At 41.9% G+C, this 24,230-nt stretch overlaps 1 protein-coding gene across 3 annotated transcripts in view; it reads left to right on the top strand.

The window, feature by feature from the left end:
• The first annotated feature begins 12,848 nt into the window (after positions 1 to 12,848).
• Positions 12,849 to 24,230, top strand: part of B3GLCT (beta 3-glucosyltransferase) — a 70,461-nt gene continuing 59,079 nt past the window's right edge. For all 3 annotated transcript variants that reach the window (XM_088668235.1, XM_035114907.3, XM_035114902.3), the window contains exon 1: positions 12,849 to 12,989. Coding sequence is in view for 1 of the 3 variants with exons in the window: in XM_035114902.3 (XP_034970793.3) it covers positions 12,938 to 12,989 (52 nt within the window). In the remaining 2 variants the exon portion in view is untranslated. The remainder of the gene's footprint in view (positions 12,990 to 24,230) is intronic.

The raw sequence follows: 24,230 nt of genomic DNA, 5'->3' as shown, positions 1-24,230 counted from the left end.
CAGACTGACGCAGGTAAGAGGCGTGGACGGGGGAAGTTCACGTAAAGGCATGCGCAGCCGGGCCGTGGGTGGCGCTTGCCTTGCACCGTTAAATGGGACGGGAAATGAAATTATCCAGAGTTGTTATTAAAAGGCGCTCTCGGCTTTTCTTGGCGGGTGTTCTGCAGATTGGGCTCTTTAAGCGGGAAAGTGATGTGTGTTTGCTAAAATAGTGACAGCTCTAGTTCTCCGTTATTTGTAACCTACGTGCTTGTTTAATTCATCATGAGAAAACATGATGACTGTTTTTTCATCCTCTGAAACTCCGCTATCGCCACTTCCGAAGTACTATGGAATTGTCATTATGCAGAGCAGTGCTGTAATTTTTACCCTCAAGCTACGGCCCGCTGAATTCAATGGCAATTCCTAGATTTATGGGATTTTAGAGTTGGAAGGTATCCCCCTACCCTCTCATCCTCCCACAAACACATTTAAAATATATTGGATGTTAGTCAGCCCAAGGCCTGGCTGATGAGGAACGTTTTCACCCTGCGCCTAAAGATGTATAGTGAAGGCGCCAGGTGAACCTTTTCTGGGAAGAGCATTCCACAAACGGGGAGCCACTGCAGAAAAGGCTAGTTCTTGTGTTGCCACCTGCCAGACCTCTTCTGCAGGAGGCACTTGAAGAAGGGCCTCATTTGATGATCGCAATGTCTGGGTCAGTTCATATGTGGAGAGGCAGGCCTTGAGGTAGGCCTATCTGACTCTTGTGTAGAAGTAAATGAGCTTTCCACCCTAATAGTAAATTTCAAAGCTTTACCACAATACAGTCTTAAATACTAGTTACAAAAAAATTAAACATTATATAGAATATAAACATTATACAGAAACAAAGTAACATTGCTTTCAAGTAGCAGGCAATGCCATTCAGTCCTGTATGCAGTTCAGTAAACTTTCCATTCTGGGCACAGAGATCCTAAGCTTGTTCATTACGGAGATTAGCTTTGACTGTGCTGCTACTGGTAGCTGTCACTGACTTCTTAAGTTTCTCTCCTGTGAGAGATCTGCAATTTCCACCAATGAGTCATCATCAGGTAGCTTAACACTCTGAAATGGAAAAACACCAGCTTTCTACTTTCACCTAGAGTGAAACCTCTGGCTTAATGTAAACCTCTCTGCTTTCCAAATGCAAAGCTTTACATAAGTTTTAACCTCTATGCATACAAATATTACATTTTATGCGTATTTAACATTAGAGTGGCTTACAAAAATCAGTGTAAGATGCTCAGAGTCTTAAAAAAGATACGGCACAAGAAAAAGGAATGGGAGGAAAGAGGAAAAAGCAAGCTTAGGTTCCTAATGTTACACGTCTTACAACACAGTTACAAAGCTCAGTCTATTCAAGTTATAGTGTGTAGAAGAGCAGCAGTTCCTTAGTGGCAAATCTGGCTGTCTTGCCCTGCGGGCCCCCTAAAATACGTGGCCCCGTAGGCCGACGCCTACTCTGCCTATTTGGTAATCCAGCACTGATTCCTCCAGACACATTATCCCTACTGATAATACTGAAGAGTCATAGGAGCACAGGAGTTAGACTTTCTTGAAACTTTACAAACGTAGTATTCTTACTGGCCACCCCAATCTCTGCCAAGCAGTGCAAGTGAGTCCAATGAGTCTTGGCTCTCAACCAGTCTGTGTTCCTTTGAGGAAAATAAGGTGCAGCAGAGTGTCTTTGAAATGAGATTTATCTACACATATTTACACCGGAAGATTTTAATGGGGAGACACTTCACAGCATTCACATCTCAGGAGGAGCCCCTCTTTCACAGCAGGCCAACATGGGATTCCCATACATCTCTGTGCCTCTCTCCCAGGTTCCTTCAGCCAGCTTGCCAAAATGACTCTGGCCTTCACAGCAGCTCATGGAGCTCATCCCAACAATCTTGACTTGGCTGAAAATTAGCCCCAAGCAACTCAATTGCTAGAGTCTTTAAACCCAAGTCTCTATGGTACCAGATCCATCACTTTATCTGCTGCACTACACTGCTTATTTATACATTGAAACCACATATCCTCATCCAAATTATAAATGGGATGTGAGTGCTCCTGACTGTGTGTGTAAGATACGGAGACTTTACAAAACATAACTTATTCGACTATAAAACTATTATGCTATTGCACACTCAGCCTATTGATTTCAGTAATATACTTTCACAAAATATGTTTTTACTCCAGTCCAACTGGAGTCTCTTACTTAAGTGATTTTTTAATTAGGTTGGCATTTTGTAAACTTGTTCGCTTCTTTTTTTCTTCTACATGGAAGAGAACACTTTTAGACCACTTCAATTAATAGGACAACACGTAGTGTGTGTTACAACTCCAAATGTGCTTTTGCTTAAAAATACCAGATAAAAATAACAGAACATTATTTCAGAAAAAAATATTTGCAAAATGCAAACATTAGTGATTGAAAGTTGTAATGACTGAGTGTTGGTGACTATCTGGGAAAAAACCAAAACCTTAATGAATGTTTAGAAGGGCTCTATTTTGAAATTTATTTTACTATGTTACTATTTCATTATTTTTGTTTGGGGGGGGGGAACAAAGGTTGTTGGTGTCTAATAACAGCATCAGATCAGGGAAAAACTCTTTTAAGCATAATCAGAATACTAGGGGGAGCTCTAACCACATGGAAAAAACTGGTGTTCTTCACTTTTATAGGAAGAACAAGCTTGTCCCTATTATAATTTTTGGGAAATCATATTCCGTTGCTTGGATGGGCAATAATCCTTCTTTAGAGCTCAGCTGTAGAATTTGTTTGCAGTCCTGGAGAAAGGCATGATAATGACTTTGAGCATGTGCAGAATGCCTTTGTTTTGTTGTTAGCCATATCAAGCACACCAACATCTGGGGTAGAAAGACTGGATATGGCTGTAAGGAAACATGAGTAATGCACCCTTTTATTTTTTGACCCCGCTAAGCAGTTTATCCAATGGCAGAGAGACAGTAATGCTGACATACTGTAGTATTCATTTTTTTTATTTTAAGATCATATTCTTCTATTTATTTATTCACTACATTTTTTATGTCACTCATTAACAATAAGTCCTCTGGGCTGTGTAAAATTTAAAAAATGAAAACAAAACCCATAAAATATACAAATACAGTGTATTGAAGTAGTTAAAACATGAGAATGAAACAGAGACAGTAGCAACAAATGTCTAAACAGCACTAATATGTATTTTAAAAACTGATAATCCTGGGGAAATAAAATGACATTCACAGAGCAATAAATAAATTGCAAACTTGGTGAGGGTATTCCACAGTGGAAGTGCCACCATTGAAAAGGCTCACCTCAGTGGCCACCTACTGTAACTTATTTGTCAGAGGAACCTGCAGAAGGGCCTTTGGAGAACGCTTACTGCTATATGATGATGATTATGATCACACATACGAGTGTGTGTGTGTGTGTAATGCTTTCTTTGGAAAGTTTTTAGTTCTGTACTTCACTCTTGTCCTCAGTCTTGGTACGCTACTCCTTTTGCTTTTCTCATATGCATGTGTTTCCTGCTTTTGGAATTGCTATAGACTCAGCTACATTGGCAAAGAAAATGCACTTTATGTGTGTTGTTTATGCATTATAACACTGTGCGCTTTGGAGTTCTGTTTTTGCTAACCCAATTTCTCATACAAAGTTTGCAACGCGTATAACTGAAACACTTCTTCATGTCTAGATCCAGCCTAGGTCCACACTATATCCTTAGTAATCTTTCATTTCACTTTTGTCCTTTTGTGGTCCTGGAAATAGTACCTGCATTTACTCACTATTCTATTCTATTTTCTTAAGTTGAATGCAGTGCAAACAGGGGCAAGGGGGAGCAAATCTTGTATTAACACACTCCTTCACAAACAGATAACTTGATAAAGTTTGTTGGGGTAAACAAAAACAATGGAACCGTGTGAGACTTCTGCCAAGGCAGTAACACAAAAGCTTGTATCTCCTCAACACGGTTCAAGCTTTTTCATGAAACTACCTACCGGTAGATATTATGTATAGACAGCACGAAGCATGCCAACTAAACTGCACAGCTACATTTATAAGGCAGTGTTTTTTATGTAAGTCTATGGTTTCCTGGGATTATATAAATAAATCTGTAACATCTGAAGGTGACGTATACATCTACAGATATGCAGAAAATTAATATCTGGAAGTGTCACTAACTTGTCAAGTAATTCCTGCATGTTCAGAGCTCTTTGAAAGTATTAGTGAAGCAGTGAACTGCTCTGGTCAAGTTTTGAAAACTATTTCCCCACAAACTCAGAAAATAGCTTGGTGTGTTCTAAAACCAAAACACTGAAAATAGCTTGGTTTATGCCAATTCTATGTCCTGTTCCACCCCAAAGTTCCCTAGGAGTGCAACAAGGTCTGATCCTTCAGTAACCTCCTGCCCCTCACCCACCTATCTGCCTTCCCTCTTCCCTTCCTCCAAGCTGTGCAGCAGTGCTGGGAAACTAGATTGTTCAGGGCTTCTGATATCTGGTTTTCAACTGCAGCAGTGTGCCAGACACCTTGCAGGCTGTGGGTGAGGAAGGGATCTCCACCCCACCCCACTGCTGGAGTGTGAATGAATGCAGAAGGAAAGTGGGTGGGACAAAAGACTTGATTTCTCCAGCTCAGTTTTAAATCTCACTGGGAGAAGAATTTTCTGGACACTTCAGAAGATCAAAGAGCCTGCTGGATCAGGCCAGTGGACCATCTAGTCCAGCATCTTGTTCTCACAGTGACCACATAGATGTTTGCAGGAAACTCTGGTTTCCAGCAACTGGTATTCATAAGCATTACTGCCCCAACCATGGCCAGCATTATGAGCCACCAAGATTCAGATTTCCATGCCTGGCAATATGCGTTTCTGTGACATTACTAGAAAATATTATCAGTGGCCTGTGGGAAACATGATAACTATTTTTTAGTGTATTTAGTTTAGTTTGCTCTTTAGTGTATTTCTTCCGAATAGCAGCTGTGCTGAAGTTTTCCAGACCATAACCATGATTATAGCATCCATTTCCAATTGAATACATTTTAAATCACTGAAAACAATGTGCCCCATACCTGCATTGCCTTTTTATTACAACTGCTGTATGTAATGCTTAAACAATTTAAACACCACTGCATTTTCAGTACCCATAATATATGCTCTTGTCCTTGCCTGTAGGATCAATCACAGACTGCCGTGCTTGCAGAAGGACCTTCCTATTCATAAGGTGATATTTTACCTTTATCTCTTGTAGGCAGAGCTGAGTATGGAAGGTGTTTGAAGCATGGGAGCTTGATTGCTGCAGCAAGCAACATAGTGGTATTTCATGTCCAGAGTGTATGTTGGTGTGGGGGAGAAGGGAGTGTAGGCTTTTGCTGTATCCATTTCCCAGGGGGGGCATATGAATATCAAATCAATATTTATTGTTTCTAATCTGAAATGGCTTAATGTAGTTGTTGTTTTAAGAGGAAGGGCCTTGGCTACTGCCCATCTACTTTCAGCTGTTTGTCTCATAATGATATGAATGCATGCTTGCACAAGGTAGCAAATGGCTGCTCAGAAAGTCCAGGGCAGGCTGCTAGAGCAGGGATGCATGTAACAGAGGGATAAATGGAGTCCAATCATGCACAAGCGCTGCAAAATTCTGATGCATCTTGCCTCTAAGAGTCTGGCATTAGGAAGATGGGACATGAATAGATTGCCTCTGCAGAAAGCTAAAACAGGGGGCAGGGGGCCTGACTTGTAGGGTTGCCACTTATTCACTTCCCCAACGAGGAAATGCACCATCAAAAAAAGAGGACACAGAGTTCCATAAAATGTACCTAGGTGTCAATTTAGAAATAAATAGAAATACATCTCACCATAGGGGGGAGGGGATGTGATCAGGTAACTTATGTGCTAGCTCAGTCTGCTGTCAAGGTGCTAACTGCTGGTGAGCAGCTTCAAGGCCCCTACTGCTCTCCTTTCATATACTGTACATCTTTATCTTTGAACCAGACTTGGACTAGACATTCCCCTGTAAAATGGGAGACATAGTACCCTAACACCTGGAGGTGGGGGCCAAGATCATGGAGTCTAACCATGCCAGAGGCTAAGTGGCAGAGATGGGATGTACGCTGTATGTCCTTAATGCATTAGTCAGGTCGAACGTATCATGAGATAACTTTGGTTAGTGCTATAGTTAAGGTGCTTGGTAATTCTGTACCAAAATTATTTTGATATTTTCTGATGGGCTAAAGCTCTGAAATGTGATCCATGTGTAATATAGGACTCCTCCATTTTGGAAAAATATGAAAATGAGGCCTTCAAATTTATCCGTCAAAATGTCAGACCCCAAAGCCCCTTTTGAGTGTTATATGGCTGTGGGGGTGGGGGTGGGGCAGGACTGTGCACATCTGACATCCATATGTTCATTGAAAGTTTTGAAAAGCCCTCTGCACAAGACTTCACAATGTACTTGGAAGAGAGAGAGAGAGAAAACAATGACCCCGGTCTGGTGCTGATGCCCACAGGGGAATGCAGGTCTGAAGGTGCAGAACCACAGATTGCTCCAAGTGAGCAGCTTACTTCCTTGAAGATCAGAAGTTCACCCAGCCTTTTAAAACCTTTGTCTCTTGTATAGATCTCAAAAGCCCAGTGCCCCTGGCCTCAAGACAGGTGTTCCCCTATGTTCTGTAGCCACCTGTCTGGTGTGTAGTGAGTAGTGTGGGGGACATTTGGTTTCTCAAGCCCTGGTGGTATGCAAGGTCCTTCTAACAGCCTCAGGCACACTGGTCTCCTGACCTACAGCAACAAGCTCTGAACTTGATCTGGCTCCTTAGCTGGAGACTTTGCAGCCTCCACCCTTGTTTTGTTATTGCTGCAGGATTCAGGACAGTAATAACTTTAATGATAATTAAAAGGTTAATTTTAAAAAATGGAACAAAGGTAAGAGTGAATGTGTGCTGAGATTCAAATGGTGTCACCCACGGCAGCTATATCACTGCTGACTGGTGTGGATGGAATGTAGCAGGATGTTAAGATAGGAAAAGTTAGTGTGGAGTTCTGATAGTGTGGAAAATTAATTGTAACTTACAACAGAACAATAAATGGTTTGTGTTAGGCTGGAAGCAACCTTATACAAACAGCTGAATACTGAGTCCCACTCATTCTGACCTGGCAGCCACAGGCAATATATTAAAATGATTTTTTTAACTGAAAATGTTGTCTTTTTTTGGTACCAATTAGACTTTTTTTCCTCGGAAAATAGCAGCAGGGGGCAGGGTGTAAATGGAATCATAGCAGGGCAGGAAGGGTCAAAACGGTCACTCTTATGTGCTGCACTTCCAATGAATATTTTGCCCTGTATGTTGCAGACCCCACAGCTACTATTAATTAAAAAACAAATAAACTGATAGCCTTAGTGATATATTATGTCAAGTTTGGCTCTAGAGTGCTAGTGAATACCAAGGGTCCCAAAGTATAAGTCTAAGGGGTTGCTGAACTTACTAGGCAACCCTGTGGTGGTTGTATCTTTGGCATCGTAGGACTGCATCCTTAAAAGTATAGCAGAAAGTATATTTAAAGAATATTTGATGAACCATGGTATGAAGGGTAAACTCCTGGCAGACCTAGACTGAGCCTTGTAGTATATAAAGGTGACTGACAATTTACATAGAAATATGATTTTAAAAAATAGAAGAAATAAGTAATTGTGTGGTAAAAGTGTATTTAACAGATAACGTACAATGAGAATGTTTGGAAGTCTTTTTAAAACCTCAACTACTTCTTCTCTCCCCCCCCTTTCTTTCTTTTCTTTCCTTTACAGTGGAATCTCGGTTTATGAACACCTCGGTTTATGTATTTTCGGTTTACGAACCCATCTGGAACGGATTAATTCACTTTCCATTACTTTCAATGGGAAAGTTCGCTTCAGTTTATGAACGCTTCAGCTTATGAACAGACTTCTGGAACCAATTACACCCATGCTTTGGGTTAAGTATGCTTCAGGTTGAGTAAAAAAATAATAAAGATTATATTTATATATATATATATATAGTATAGTATAGCAGAGGAAAGTTTGTGGAATCTAGAAGAAAAAAATTAAACTATTGCCTTTTTGATTCAGGATAGACAAAAGAAATTCAATTAAGTAAACTGGCCTGCTCTGCTTTCAGTATCATTGTGTTTTACTGCTCAGTTGTAAATCCAGCTAATTAGGTATACTTCTAATTGATTTCTGCCTGATGTGTGTGCAGGGAGAAGAGTCAAAAGAAAGTGGGGGAAAATTCCTGTGCTGAATCCTTCGAAAGAGTTTAGATAATCGATTCTTATCTGCCATCATGTTTCTTCTTAATGTACTCTTAAATGATTTTGAATTTGTATTGAGCATTATCGCTGATACAAGCATGTTATCGTTGATTTTAGGATTAAAACGTGAACTGCTTAGAAATCTATTGTATAGGCATGAAGTCCCATGTAAACTGGAATCAGCAGGGGACAAATAGAAAACATAAAAACCTGCCTACATGTTCATCTATCTCAGCATTCTCTACTGCAGTGGTGGTGGTGGTGGGTGGACCTTTTCCAGCTCAAGAGCCAAATTCCTTCAGCATAGCCTTCCAGGGATTACATGCCACTGGCAGGTGAGGGCAGATGCAAAAGTAGGCAGAGCCCATTTTACCTTTGTACAGGGGGCTCGTTTTTACACTCACAAGGCTCTCTTTCTGTCTTCCATCCAGGCAAGGAAGACACATTTTCAGACTTTAAGGGCACACTGCAGCCAGGGGAAAACACACAAGAATGGCACAAAGGAAGGCTGGTGAGGTGTGTGGCCTTGGGAGAGTCCCTGGGGCCAGATAGAGAGGCCTGGAAGGGCCACGTTTGGCCCTTGGGCCTAAGGCTCCCTTACCTTGGTCTGCTGTGATCAGCAGCAGCTCCAGCGTCTTGGGCAGAGGTGTTTTCTGACTCTGCTCTGCTCTGAATTGGCAGTGTCTGTTACTAACGGTGCAAACTTCTGCTTTGCTATCTTCAGATAATTGGAGAAAGAGCAAAAAACCAGCAAATGCTTTTTGTTGACACAGAACACCTTTTCCGGGTATTTTTTTAAAAATAAAAAATTGTCCTTGGCATTATTTTTCAACTGGGAAATACCAAAATATTCACAAACTATATCCCAACTTCTTCATTCCCAGATGTGATGGCTAATAACAACAGCAGCAGCAACAACAACTGGTCTTTTAAAAAAGAAAACCCTCAACTTTTTTAAAGCAATACTTGCCTGTAGCCATGTATCCTCGAAGGATTTAAATTATATCTTGTTTTCTTTGTCCTGGCAACCTGTATTACAAATAGGACACATGAATAATTTACAAGTGGAAATCTCAGCAATATAATATAAAGCTGTACAATGTCAGACAGGCATTTATTGCTGAGAGATAAATGTTTGTTATTATTATCCTTCACATAGGTAATGCTCCCAGAATTCAGAGCAAGGCTGGAAAAAATATTGTGATTCCTACATTTTTAAAAATAACGACTCCGTAGAACAACTCTGCCGTAAGAAATCCTGTGTCCAGCAAGTAAGATATAGAATCTCAACCATAGCAAATTATCATGTGAGAATTATTCTTTCAGGGCTAATAAATTCATTTTTTTGGATGTGCTTGATTTCAAAATTATAATGAGTGCTATAAAGGGATATTTAACAGACATGCCCTGTGAGTCTATATATGTTTACTCAGAAGCAAATTTTATCTGTCTCAACAGGACACGGGGCTAAGAAACTGTGCATTATACCCATTGCTCAATGGGATTTAGGCCCAAGTAATTGAGACCTAGATCCAACTTTTCAAGCAACACGAGCTCCTTTGAAACTGAGGAAGTGTGCGATATAACATGGGACCTGCTCTTCAAAGAGTGATAAACAAACATTCTCACTGGGCATGTCCAAACATAGGTCTTTGCCCTCCAATCAGAACGCTGTCTTACAGGGGAAAGTACGGTAAATTGCTACAGTTTATGGACAGGCATGACATCAAGGCAGTCTGGGGAACGGATCTGGCATTCAGGATGTCTTGAGGTTGCTAAAATTAAATTAGCACAATCTGTTGTAGCTGTATGTGTTGTTTTGAAAATTATCGAAGAGTAAAGTCAACAGATTATATTCCTCCATATAAAATGTTTCCATGTTATGTGGCAGTAATATTTCATTTCTGTTGACTACACAGGTATCTCCAGGTACATTAAACTTGTCATTTGAACTACAGTTAAATTTCTTGATGGAAACCCTTGGTTCATTTCACTTCTAAGACATTGAATTACAGAATGAAACAGTGCAGATGTCCTTCAGCTATATATAGTTTTAATTAGAAGATGGATATTGTGCAGCATATATCAGGTAAGGAGGATATTTTCTGTATAAGTCTGAGGACTGCAGCCTTGAAATGCTTAACTTTGTCATGGTGCTTGTTTTCTAATGGTTTGCATTATTGTTTTCAGTTGAAAGGTAAAAACTGGTGCATCATTAGAATGTGACTTAAAAGGCACTAATAACAGTATTTACCAATATACAATCTGTTTAACCATTTTATTGCATTGCTAATATAGGGTTTTACTTAATATTTTAACGCCTACTTGCTCTGTTTACAAGCTGTTGCTTGACAGTTAATGACATTCTGTTTTCTGTGAAGAGGAAAAGTGCTTGAAATGTAAAAAAGTGAGGAATGCATGCTGACCCTGATCTATTAAAAACAACAACACATGAAGCAAATGGCAAATCTCACTCATGCAAGATTATTGTGATTGTTGGCACATCATAATAATAAATGTTTCTTGGTACCAAATGTTAAAAGACTGTGTGTTAAAGAAAGTTGGTTTAAAAAAACACAATCCTATGCATGTACACTCACAAGCCCATCCTACTGAGTTCAATGGGAGTTACTTCAAAGTAAATGTGCATAGGATTGCAGTTCTAACAGCATAAAAAAAGTATAAGGTTAAATCACCACCACGACCACAACTAATTGTTATGGCTGTTGCTTTCAAGGGGCAACATTGTAGATTTAACCTTCCTGAAATGTTACTAAAGTATCCGTTTTTAGCTGGGTTTTTTTTTAAAAAAATTATCCTCGCTGTTTAATTTTCTGAGCTTATGCTGAGACTATAATACTATTTAAAATCCATGAATTATTTTCCCTTAAGTGATAAGTTTAAAAATGTATTCTATAGTTCTCCTTAGAGAATTGAATAGCCTGAAGATGTTTGCTATATTTATCATGCTTCCTAGATGGGATGGTGTGTTTGGAAAGTGTGTATAGTGTTTGTAGCAGAATACCTTAAGTTTTTAAGTGAGTGCAGAACAAGTTATTTTCTAAATGAATTAATGTAGATTAACCACAGCTTCTGGGTCTGTATTCAATAGTTTAAAGTGGCATTTTGATTACCATTTCACATGTGTGTATGCATTAAAAAGAAATTCATCCCTAAAGACTTCTTAGTCAATGCTTACAAGAACATAAAAACACATTTTATTTTTTTCTTGTAGGAATACTGCTCTGGAAACCATGATTTTTGGTAATTCCTATCCAAGCTGCACCATTAATGTTGAATGGAACCTTAGCACCCTGACTAGAAGTTTGACAGGTAACTAGTACATACGAAAATGGTTGGGTGTATGTCTCAAGGAAACTGAAAAACATGAACTGGTGAAAGTTGGCTGCATGTTGAAAATTTGTGTGGACATGAATAATGTGAAGCTTATCTTGTTAAAAGGGTTGTAGCTAAATATTTGATGGAGTTTAGTAGAGGTTGTGCCTTCTAACCTAAGCACAGCTAGCTGTAATTAGTTTATGGTTGATTTAGTAAGCCCTCAGCATGAAAGTCTAACTTGGGAAGTGGTAAAATGCCGAAGGCCCCACTGCATTTCACAAGATTTGCACTAGTCTTTGTTGCCAGATCTAAACAAACAAAAACAGCTGGAATAGAACAGCATAGAGTTCATGCTCCAGGTTGTCTCTGGTGGATTTGATCCTAAGCAGAGATACCCAGAGGCAATGCCAATTTTTAAGTGGATCAAATACGGCTTGGTGCTTGCTTGGATTCTTGGGGCGCAATGAATGCTAAAACAGAGCCACCAAGGCCCTTCTTAGGCTCTTAATTACGTCCAGGCACCATTTAACACACAGGTGAGTTACGCCTGGATATTTTTCAGAGACCCGAGTATGCAGTCTTTGTTTATGTTCATTAAAAATCAATGGGAGGCCTTGAGGACGCTGACTGTTTCTCTCTCCTGCCTGAAGACGGCACAAGACAGAAGTCAGCCCACACCTGAATTAGCTTCCCCTGAATTCCCTTCCCCTGTCATGTTCAGTTCGGCCTCACTTCGTTGAACATTAACGGGCATGTCTTGTGCCCGGGGGACGAGGGAGGTGACTCTTGCCGGCGCCTGTTTTGAGAGCACCCAAGCAGGCGAGTCGTGAGGCGGTCAGCAGCCGCCCTGGGGTGGACCCTCGGGGGGCTGCGGCGGGGCTCCACACACACACAGCCCAAGCTGCCCCGGTGTCAGGGAGAGGGAAGGAAGAAGCAGCCCTTGAGCAGCCGTCGGAGAAGAGCCGAGGCGCCGCTCCAGACGGTTCGCGTCGGTTATCTTGAGGAGAAGCGAGCGGCGGCCGCTTTGGCCCGCGAGATGGCGCCGCTGAGCCTCCAACTCTTTCCCTCTCTCTCCCTCCCTCTCTCTCTCTTTCCCCTCACAGGCTTCCCGGCGCCCGGTTCTGCTGGGCGGCGATACCTTCTCTGAGGCCGCTCGGAGTCGGCTCCGCTCCTGCCAGCAGAGGCGGAACAGCGGCCAGTGGCGAAGTCCCGGGAAGAGAGGACGGGCTCCCCGCCGCGAAGAACAGGACTAGAGCCGAAGCTGCTGCTGCTGCTGCCGCCTCCTCCTCCTCCTCGCCATGCCCCGCGCTTTAGCCGCCTGCCTGTTCCTGCTCCCGCTCTGCGCCCGGGGTGAGTGAGGGAGCGAGTGGGGCGGACGGAGAGGGGACATTTTGTGGTGCGCGGGCGGCGGTTGGGAGGAGGCCCCCTCTCGGGCAGGCGGGGGAAAGAGAGGTCGAGAAGCCGCCGCCGCCGAGCCGCCCTGTGGCTGCCCGCCGCCGCGTGAGGGGAACCGGATACGCGAGGGAGCCTCTCTGCCCCGCTTCCTTGAAGTTTGTTCGTGGGATGGGCGGGCATCCCCTTCGCGTGTAGTCGAGGGGCAGCCGCTCCGTCCGTCCGTTTCCCCTCTCCCTTCAGGGTTTAAAGCCGGTGCCGTCGCCGCACAGAGACAGCCCTGAGGAAGCGCTTGTTTTCCTGAGGTGGCGCTGGCGGTTGGTGGCTGCTGAGCCCCCAGGCGAAAGAGCCTCCGCAAACTCCAGAAGGGCATCTGCAAACAAACCCCGGGGTGGCGGGTGGGAGAGCCGACGGCACGGCTTGGGGTGACAGAAGCGGCTTTCCTGCGCTAGGATAACCCGCCGCTGCCTCGGAGGAAGCGGCGTTTTAAATCCACAAAAAGCTCCTATCAGGGACCTTATTTTTATTTATTTTTGGGGGGGTGGGGGGTTGTGTGGGGCGCTGCCGAGAAAGCTCATGGCATAAGATGGCACAGAGCATAATTAAGATCGCCACCTTCTGCGTAAGGGAGATTTAGTCCAGGGCAAACAGCCAAGCCGTTCCCGATTCCACCTGTAAAGCCAACAGTAGTGGGCTATTATAGGGCAGGTATTTTCAACCTGCTCGGACCCACTTTTAACCCAAGTGTGCGTTCGGGGACCCATTTCTTCACCCTTTTGCCATATATTTGCATGGGGGTGTTAGTGCGTCCCTAGCCTAGACCAGTGGGCTAGGGAAAAATCCACCCTTTTAGCTTTGTTTCTGAGCATGACAGGGTGCATGATGGCTACACTCCTTAAAACACTTAAAGGTCTAAGGTCTGCTAGAACACAGCTGGGCTTTTTTTATTCACCATGAGGAAATGTGCACTGAGTAGTTTGCTTCTTTTTAAAAGGGTGGCTGATTAATATGTGTTAAGTGATGGGGAGTGTGTGCTCACAATGGTGCTCACAAAGAAGGACCTTTAACCATTATACTGATCTGCTGACAAAAATCACTGCTCCCCAGTGAGCTAAATCAATTCCCCTTTCTAATTCCTCCTCACTGGAACTGGTTTTTCAAAGGAGGACCTTCTGATTGAATCGCCTGCATCTTCCATTTATTTATTTAATATACTGCCTTCCCTCAGAACCTGAACTTAAGGCGGCTCACAAAAATTAAAACAACATGGATAAAACACAGTTGGCTAAAAACATATATGAAGATAATAGTTAAAAAATAATTAAACTGTGATGGAATTAGAACAGTGTAAAAACAAATCTATTAAAATATAAATATTTAAAACAGCACAGCACTATTGAGAGCCCTTTCCTTAAAAGCAGTCAGTTCCCAAAGCATGTTGGAATAAAACAGTCTTCACCTGCTAGTGGATGATCAACAAGGAGAGAGCCATTTTAGAACTTCCTAGACAGACAGGCTAAAGCCTGGGAGCAGCCCACGAAAAGGCTGCACACCCACAGAATGTGCTGTGAGGATGGTGGGACTGAGAGAAGGGCTTCTTCAGAAGATCTGAGCCTGGACAGGTTTGTACTGTATACCACAAACCCTTATAGGGCTTTATAGGTCATAACCAGCACTTTGAATTGTGCCCAGAAATAGATTGGGAGCCAGTGGAACTGTTAAAGCAAGGGAAGTTATGCTTCATCTTCAGCTGTGGAAGCTAGTTGGGGCTATACATATAGAACAGCCTAGCGAAGGAGCCTGCTTCATGAACAAGAGGGAAGCCCCAGCTGATGCAGCATCTCTGCTTCAGTGACAAAATGTCAAGCCAAGATAACAAGCAGCTGGGCAAGTTTGGCAGCAGGGCAATGAGATTGGGGCACACTTCTCTACTACCTTTTTTGACCTAAAAAATTCCAAGCTCCCATACAAACAAACTCAAACAATAATGGACATGCAGTTAGAAATCCAGGAGCAGTGTGGGAGCTATTCAGTATATTTTACAGAATGCCTCATGCACAATTATGTGCCTATTGGATAGAAGTCATGATTGTGTACTCGGTGCAATGAGCTCCTGGCCCCTAGGGAACAAGTTCATTCCCTTCAGGCAAAGGTGGCAGAACTGGAGAAGCTGAGAGAGACAGGTTGGTGGATGAAACTCTTGTAGATGCCATAGTTGCATCCTGTTCCCAGGGTAGCAACCCCTTTGCTGCCATGGAGAGTGAGAGTCTTGGGGAAGGAGAGCATTTCTCTGAGGAAGAGAGAACAATAATTTAGAATGGATCTCATTTTGGGAGATGAGCAGTTTTCCTCTTGTGTCAAGGATGGTCCTCCAAGTTGGAGGTTGGGTGATCCTGGTAGTGCCTGATTAAATCATTAGGGGTGCAGATAGTTGGCCTTGTGATGGGCATGCTGACTACATGTCAACTTGCCTGACTAAAAGGAGCAGACTCTTCCTCAGAATTGCTGTGCATGATGATACTAGGCCCTAAGAGTAATTTACTACCTGACCAAATGGTCCAGGGTGATGGCGAATGAAATCAATGAGGCAACCAAATGAGGATGGTTTTTTTTTTAGTAATGGGTCACTTCAGTTATTGTCACATAGATTGGATTCATATGTTTTCCAGTGATGACAAAGAGCTAAATTTTCTAAATACTGTTAATGATCACACCCTACAGCAGTTGGTCCTATAACTGACCAGAGGGATGTCACCCAGGACCTGGGGCAAGATGTGTTGTTGAACTGATTAGGAACAGTAACCACAGTGCTATCAAATTCTACATGTATGTAAGTGGGCAATTGCCAGGAAAATTGGAACCCAATCACATTTGACTTCAAAAGAGGAAACTTCCCCAAAATGAGGAGATTGGTAAAAAGGAAATTGAAAGGGAAAGGGAAAGATAGTCAGATGTCTCTAGAATGCTTGAGGGTTGTTCAAAACCACCATAACAGAAGTTCAGTCTGATTGCATCTTTCTTGACTGCAGGTCAAGAAAGGTACCATCAGGGACAACCGGAGTAAAGGAAGCTGTTGAAGGCAAAAAGGTCTTCACAGCAGTCTTTGCATCTGTATTCACAGTGGAATATGCAATTAGTCTCTAGAATTAGCCTTTGTGCCAGAGGACTGAAAGTGGCATCAATTTTTAAAAAGGCATCCAAAGAAGATCTAGGCAACTACAGGTGGTTATTTTAAAGTCTGTTGTGGGAAAACTGGCAGAAAATGTTATTAAAGATAGAATTGCCAACCATAACAGGTCTTGCTGAAGCAGAACTGGTATGGCATCTGCAAGGATGTCTTCTCTCACTGACCTTTTAGAGTTCTTTGAGAGTCTCAAAAAGCATATACTGTACAACAGTGTGTATTTTGGCTTTCAAAAAGCTTTTGATAGTTCCGCACGAAAGACACTTGAGCAAGCTTAGCTGTCATTGAATATGAGGAAATCACCGGTTATGGATCAGTAACACATTAAAGAACAGGAAGCAGAGAGGAGGAATAAATAGCCAGTTCTACCAATGGAGGGATGTAGAGATTGGAGTCCCCAATAATTGGTATTGAGACCTGTGCTTTTTAATTTGCTATTCTAAGAGATTTAGAGTTAGGGGTGAGCAGGTAGTCAAGCTTGCTAATGATACCAAATTGTTTATGGTGGTTAAAGCAAAAAAAGAGAGGGATTGATAGGAAATCCCAAAGGATCTCTCCAAACTGGGTGCAATATGGCAAATGTGTTTCAGTGAATACAAGTGTAAAGTGTGAACCAGCTGTGATTGCCCAGGAATGAGATCTTAGTGGTTAAGGTGACCTAGTGTGTGGCAGCTATAAAAATGGCAACTTCCTAGCTAGGGAAAAGGGCTGAAAATAAAACTGTCAATATCTTAGTGCCATTTATACAAACCTATGGTGAGACTCCCTCGGCCGGCTCTCTCGGCCAATAATGCGAGATGAGCGCGCAACCCCAGAGTCAGTCACGACTGGACCTAATGGTCAGGGGTCCCTTTACCTTTACCTTTACCATGGTGAGACTACACTTGGAATACTTTGTACAGTTCTGGTCATCTCATGAGATACCATAGAGCTGGAAAGGATTTGTAAAAGGGCAACCTAAATTATTAAGAGTCACTCCCATATGAGGAAAGCTTACAATGTTTGGTTCTTTTTAGTTTACAAAGAAGTCCAGTAAGGGGGGCACGTTAGCAGGAATAAGCATATGTATGATAAAAAATTCCTTCCAGTAGCACCTTAGAGACCAACTAAGTTTGTTATTGGTATGAGCTTTCATGTGCATGCACACTTCTTCAGATCAGGAAGTAGATAAGGAGAACTTTTTCTTTTATATTGCTAGAACTCAGGGCCATCCAATGAAGCTGATTGATGGAAGATTCAGGACAGACCAAAGAAAGTACTTATTTACATAGTACATGGTAAAAACTATGGAATTCCTGCCACATGATGTAGTGATGTCTGCTAGCTTGGGATGGCTTTAAAAGGGAATTGGACAAATTCATGGTGGATAAAGTGGCTGCTAGTCATTATTACTATGTTCTACCTCCATTGTTGGAGTCAGTATGCCTCTGTATACTAGTTTCTGGGAATCACAAATAGGGAGAGTGTGATTGAGCTCATGTACTGCTTGTGACCTTCCCTAGACATCTGGTTGATCATTCTGAGAACAGGATGATGAACATGACAAGCCTTTGACCCGGCTCCACAGGTCTTTTCTTATGTTCCTAACACCCGTGGCTATTTAGAATCATTGGACACAAATTACTGACAGGTGTTTGAGCAAAAAGGGTTCTTGTGCCCTTTTCAGTGTGGATCAAATCATGCATTGCTCTTTTCCTAGATGCTGAAGTGAAAACCATAGTATTACATGTGACATCAACTGATTAATTCTCCCCTTGCATATGCTACACGTAGAGATTGCATATGGCATTAATCCATGGCATTCATATGTGTAGTACGACTTTGATATAATATTTAGATTTCTGAGCTTAGCTCCTTCAACTCAGTTATAGTGCTAGCAGATCTTTTTTGGCTAGGTTACAGTCTGTTGCAGTTTTGTGCAGCAGCAGTCAGGAGAATTGATATTAAAACTTCACAGTAAAAGAATGATTTATTTTGCTGTTTTACTGCTCCTGGCTGCCTCTGTATCAAAGATCTTGAACTTTCTGAGTAATAACAGCAGGGAAGAAGTAAATTGTGAAAATATATCAGTAATAGGTTTTGGGTGTTGTGAAAGTAGATTAAAAATGTACTACTGGACAGGCAGGTGAGCTTTCATTAAATGATAAATACCATAGAATCTCCCAAGATTGCATTTTTAAAAATCAGAATTCCAGCTATAGGGAATAAAAATAAATTAAAAATTTGGAGCAAATACTTTGCAGTCCCAATTTGCCTGACTCATTGTAGGAAAGAAAAGTGCCTGCAGATGAACAGATTCTGTGTTATGGACATTCTCAAATTTTGTAATATTTTATTGTCTTAAGGGTTCAATCCTATACCAGCTTACTTGGGTCTAAGCCCCATTGAACTGAGGGAGACTTTGAGGGTATAGGATTAAGAAGCTCCTCTCTATATTTGGACATCTATCTGGCTGCATAACCCCAAGTCCTGGTAGACAATAAGAAATAAAAGGAGCAGGGTATGCTTTCTTAAGTAAAAATCTCTCTCTCTCTCTCTCTCTCTCTCTCTCTCTCTCTCTCTCTCTCTCTCTCTCTCTCTCTCTTTCTTTAAAAATATTGCCATTATTAGGTCTGCAACACCAAGGAATGGAAGTGCTGATGCAAAGGTCTTTTCATTAGTGGTATCTCAGTCTATTTATAACATTTATATCCTGCCCTTCAAAAAGATTTTTCCCAGGGTGTCTGCATTCTTAAAGCAAGAAGTACCAGGTAATGCAGTTTTTCACACATGAAACACCCTTCCCAGAGAGATACACTAGGCTTGGTATCTTCAACCTTTTCAGACCCAGGACCCATTTTTAACCGAAACATGCATTTAGGGACCCATTTCTTAATCTTTTACTATATAGTTGCACGGTGGCAGTGCTCCTGTCGCAAACCCACTAGTGGCTCCTGACCCACCAGCTGAAGACCAGTGCCCTAGGCTATCTAGCATCTCTGTTGCAAATGGGTTCAAATTTGTCAGCAGCAGGTGCTGTTGGTAGATGCTTTCTAAAACAGTATTAATATTTCTAAAAACTTTTGACTAAAGGCAACTAATGCATTTTAAACAATAAAAAATATATAAAATCACGAACCTCTTGGATAAGGTTTCATCCCTGCAGCAGAAGGCAGAGTTCTTTCTAGAACTTTGCACTGAGTCAACTATTCTGATCCTTTTGGGAATAATTTTGATAAGCATGGGAATTGTGGCAGTCTTCATGTAGCTTGTGCTTGTTGGTTGGATTGAATTAATATGTCTGATACTTGAACAGTTCTGTTTCAGAGTGCATCCTTTTGAGCAGGGGTTAGACCAGAACCCTGTTTTCTGCTCATAGGGCAGAGCCTGTGTACCTCTGCACCTGTCTGTTCTGAAGAGACCCGCTGCCCCATAGCCAAAGTTTTGAGCAGAGCCTCTCAAAGGAATGATAGGCAGATAGTAAGGATGGTGCATGACATCTTCAGAGCAGCTGCCTTTTCAAAATAACACAAGTGACTTACTGATATGTGGTTTTTCTGCTTGTAATTTTCTTTCTTTGCATGCATCATCATGACATTGCTGAGACATGCCTTTCCTCGTTCTCATAGACCAACTCTTCTGGTGTATTGTGACATTACATTACTGTTTAGCAGAGAGATCTGCAATCCAGCCTGTAGTTGATAAAGGTGCACACTAAAAAGGTAGTGCAAAACACTTCAGTGAGATACAGGAAGGAGAACTGGTCACCCCAGTCACCTTAGTTGGTCTGGCATTAGTATTTGTTAGAGCTATATTGTGTGTGAACTGGACGCTCAAGTAAGAAAGGTTCTATTTATTAAGAAATACCACCTTTACATTGTCTTAAAACAAGAATTTAATAGAAATGTTTTTGAATGTTTGAGTGGCATGATAGCAGCCTTTTCGTTTCAAAGGAGAACGTTTAAAACAGCTTTCCTCTGTCGTTGCAGAATGAGACTGTATTATAGTCTTCTTCTGGCACTTACAAGATGGCACTTTGAAAATGATTTTTTACTTATTGAACATTGAAAAGTAGTTTTCATTTCCCTTTCCATCTCCTAGTGGCATTTCCCACCCCAGTTCCTGCATTGAAAATAGCTTAAGCATAAAACAGGAAAAAACTCTTACTGGAAATGGCTGAGCATAAAGCATTATCTGTCGGTGGGTGAAAATTGGCAAGGCTGATCTCTACTTTTGATTCTTATTTCTATTTCTGCTATCTGATGAAACAGACAGCATATGAGTAAAAGTGGAGAGAGGTTTAAATGCAGCACATCTGTAAGGAATGTTTTCCTTTACCTTTAGCTGCATGTTATCTGCTGGTATCAGAATGGCTGCTGATACTTTGCTCGTTAAGGTAAGAATTTCTCCTTAAGAACATGTATTTAGCTATTCTGTGCTGTGCTACATTAAGCAGCTAGTGTTGTCAGCTGGTAAAACCCAAATTACAGCTTCCATATACATCTCAAAAACATGGATAAGTAAGAAAAACTCAAATTTGTTGTTCTTCAAGGCTCGTCCCCAAGCATATATTAAGATTCAAGGGCTCCTGCCCATGGACTATGCTTTTGCCTGAATTTTGAGGACCACCCATTTCCGCTCAGCCCTTGTACCATGTCATAGAATCATAGAGTTGGAAGAGACCACAAGGGCCATCCAGTCCAACCCCCTGCCAATCAGGAAACACCATCAAAGCATTCTTGACATATGCCTGTCAAGCCTCTGCTTAAAGATCTCCAAAGAAGGAGACTCCACCACACTCCTTGGTAGCAAATTCCACTGCCGAACAGCTCTTACTGTCAGGAAGTTCTTCCTAATGTTTAGGTGGAATCTTCTTTCTTGTAGTTTGAATCCATTGCTCCGTGTCCGCTTCTCTAGAGCAGAAGAAAACAACCTTTCTCCTTCCTCTATATGACATCATTTTATATATTTGAACATGACTATCATATCACCCCTTAACCTTCTCTTCTCCAGGCTAAACATACCCAGCTCCCTAAGCCGTTCCTCATATGGCATCGTTTCCAGGCCTTTGACCATTTTGGTTGCCCTCTTCCGGACACGTTCCAGCTTGTCAGTATCCTTCTTGAACTGTGGTGCCCAGAACTGGACACAGTACTCTAGGTGAGGTCTGACCAGAGCAGAATAGAGTGGTACTATTACTTCCCTTGATCTAGATGCTATACTCCTATTGATGCAGCTCAGAATTGCATTGGCTTTTTTAGCTGCTGCATCACACTGCTGACTCATGTCAAGTTTGTGGTCTACCAAGACTCCTAGATCCTTTTCACATGTACTGCTCTCAAGCCAGGTGTCACCCATCCTGTATTTGTGCCTTTCATTTTTTTTTTTTTTGCCCAAGTGTAATACTTTACATTTCTCCTTGTTAAAATTCATCTTGTTTGCTTTGGCCCAGTTGTCTAATCTGTTAAGGTGATTTTGAAGTGTGATCCTGTCCTCTGGGGTATTAGCCACCCCTCCCAATTTGGTGTCATCTGCAAACTTGCTCAGGGTGCCTTCAGGTTGTCAGCCAATTCACCAGGAATCCTAACCTCTGGGAGAGGCTTTTTGTGGTGGGTGATGAGGGAAGGAGAAGGCAGGAATGCCAGTTTCTGCATGCATTCCATGAACTTTCCTTTGGGTTCTAAGACCCGCTGCTCAGACTGAATGCCAGTTGTTGAGGAACACAAGCAGGAGGGTTCCTGTAGGCATCTGGGTCTCCATTGTGGGAACAGATAGGCCTTGTCTGATCCATCAGGGCTGGTCTTATGTTATTATTATCTTATGAAAGACATTCATCGAAAGGAAGGTTGATGTACAGTCACTGTGGGTACTAGTTTAGAGTATTATTGCAGCAGATTACACACTCTGTTTACAATATGCAATCAACTGACATGTCTGTGAACCTCAAATTTTAAATATATTTCATAAAATTTATACACTGCTTGATCGTTAAAAAAAACCCCAAAGCCCTCGGAGTGATTGAAAAAATATATGTGGGTGGAGTATCTTCTTCAGATTATAGACACCCCTACAGTTGAATGAAGTGCTGCATTACAATAGTCAAAGGCTTCTGCTAATGGAAGGAGAAGGGAGCTGTCTTCCCCCAATTTGCACTATAGACCTTTGCTCTAGAGCAGTGGTTCCCAATTTGTGGTCTGTGGACCCCAGGGGTCTCCGTAACCCGCCCAGGGGGTCCGTGGCACATACCTGTCAACTGTCCAGGACATCCCGGTTTTTGTTTGCTGTGCTGCTGCATGGGAGAATGGCGCTGCCAAATGTGTAAGATTGTGGCTGGATGTGCGCCTTGCACAAGACTGTGATGCCCCAAAAGGCATGCTTTTGGTCACTGTGTTCTTGTGTAGGTTACGTTACTTAAACAGGAGTGTGACCCAGAAGACACGTGGCCTGCTTTCACACTGGGGTATGTTGGAGGGTGTGTTGGGACCATACACATAACAGAAACTACCACTGGAATAGCAACATTTTCAAAGGTAGGGGGTCCGTGGCTTGACTTTTGAAAAACAGGGGATCCGTAGTACTTAGCTAATTGGGAACCACTCTAGTTGTGCAGGCAAGGGGAAGGGGAATGTGACAAAATTTGCTGTTTGCATCTCTTCCACTACTAGAGGTCTCTGCTAGATCAGAGAGACTCCTTCCATTTGCAGAAAGGCTCAATTGGAAACAATGGGTGGTATTCAATCACATATTTTTAAGAGTAGACCCATTGAAATTAATGGATTCAGGTTAGTCATATCCATGAAGTAGGTCTGTTTTGAGTCAACCGAAGGTTTTCTTTCTCATTCCTGACAAAATCAGGGGCAAGTGCTTCACTGGTAATTCATTTATTGCTTAAATGGCACTGGTAACTTCAAATATATGAAATAAATAAATACAATTCCCTCTACACTGTACAGTGTGGTGTAGTGGTTAAGAGCGGTAGACTCGTAATCTGGGGAACCGGGTTCGCGTCTCCGCTCCTCCACATGCAGCTGCTGGGTGACCTTGGGCTAGTCACACTTCTCTGAAGTCTCTTAGCCCCACCCACCTCACAGGGTGTCTGTTGTGGGGGGGAGGGGAAAGGAGATTGTTAGCCGCTTTGAGACTCCTTCGGGTAGTGATAAAGCGGGATATCAAATCCAAACTACTCTATTTCCAGTGTTCAAGCTTGAGTGCATTTATGTATTTAGCCATTATGGCACCACTCATGCACAAGAGGGCAGTATCAACAGGACTATTAAAACAGCTGGAGTATTAAAATCTTTGGGAAAAGCCACTGGAAATGTCCTAATAAGAACTGAATGTGTTCTGTGGCCTGTTGGGTGATGGTGGAAAATTGAATAGGAGGGGAAATGAATGGAGTGCCCTAAAAGACGACATGGTTAACTATCTGGAACACTTAACAGGAGCACTCTATATTGGATTTTTTTGTTACACTGGTGTGTAATATTTGTGAATCTAATCCCTGAACTGCTGATGATTCAGTAAAATATTTGAAACATCTCAGACTATTTCAGTTCTAAAACTGGGCTTATTTGCCAAGTGGACTGAAACTTCCACCTCAACAATCTTCAAATATTTTTATTGTTAATTAGGTAGAACTCCCAGTTTGAAAGGCTGAAAACAGGTGCCTATTTTAGGAAGTAGTAATAACTATTTGGGGTCAACATTTTGGTTTTTTTTTGCTTTGAATATATCTTACTGAAATTTGGAAGAGAATACAAAGATTAATACCAGATCAGATCAGAAAGAAAAAGGGAAAAACAAGATGACAAGAAAAGAAGAAAGGAAAAAAGAAAGGACAAAGAAGAGAGAAAGAGAACTTCTAATTCTTCATCTGTCTGCTATATGTAGAAAATTATTCAACACATCCAGTCCAATATAACACCCAACAAAGGTACTTTCTATAAACCAATATTATTTTCAGTCATCAAATGGGTCAATTTTTGAATCCAAACATTGGAGCAGCAAGTGTGAGAATTGCTCTGGGCTTATAGTTA

The sequence above is a fragment of the Zootoca vivipara genome, chromosome 4 (genome assembly GCF_965207765.1).
Source record: "Zootoca vivipara chromosome 4, rZooViv2.hap1.1, whole genome shotgun sequence".
Taxonomy (NCBI): domain Eukaryota; kingdom Metazoa; phylum Chordata; class Lepidosauria; order Squamata; family Lacertidae; genus Zootoca; species Zootoca vivipara.
Note: the sequence above shows the minus strand (reverse complement) of the source record. Positions and strands in the feature narration are given on the sequence as shown.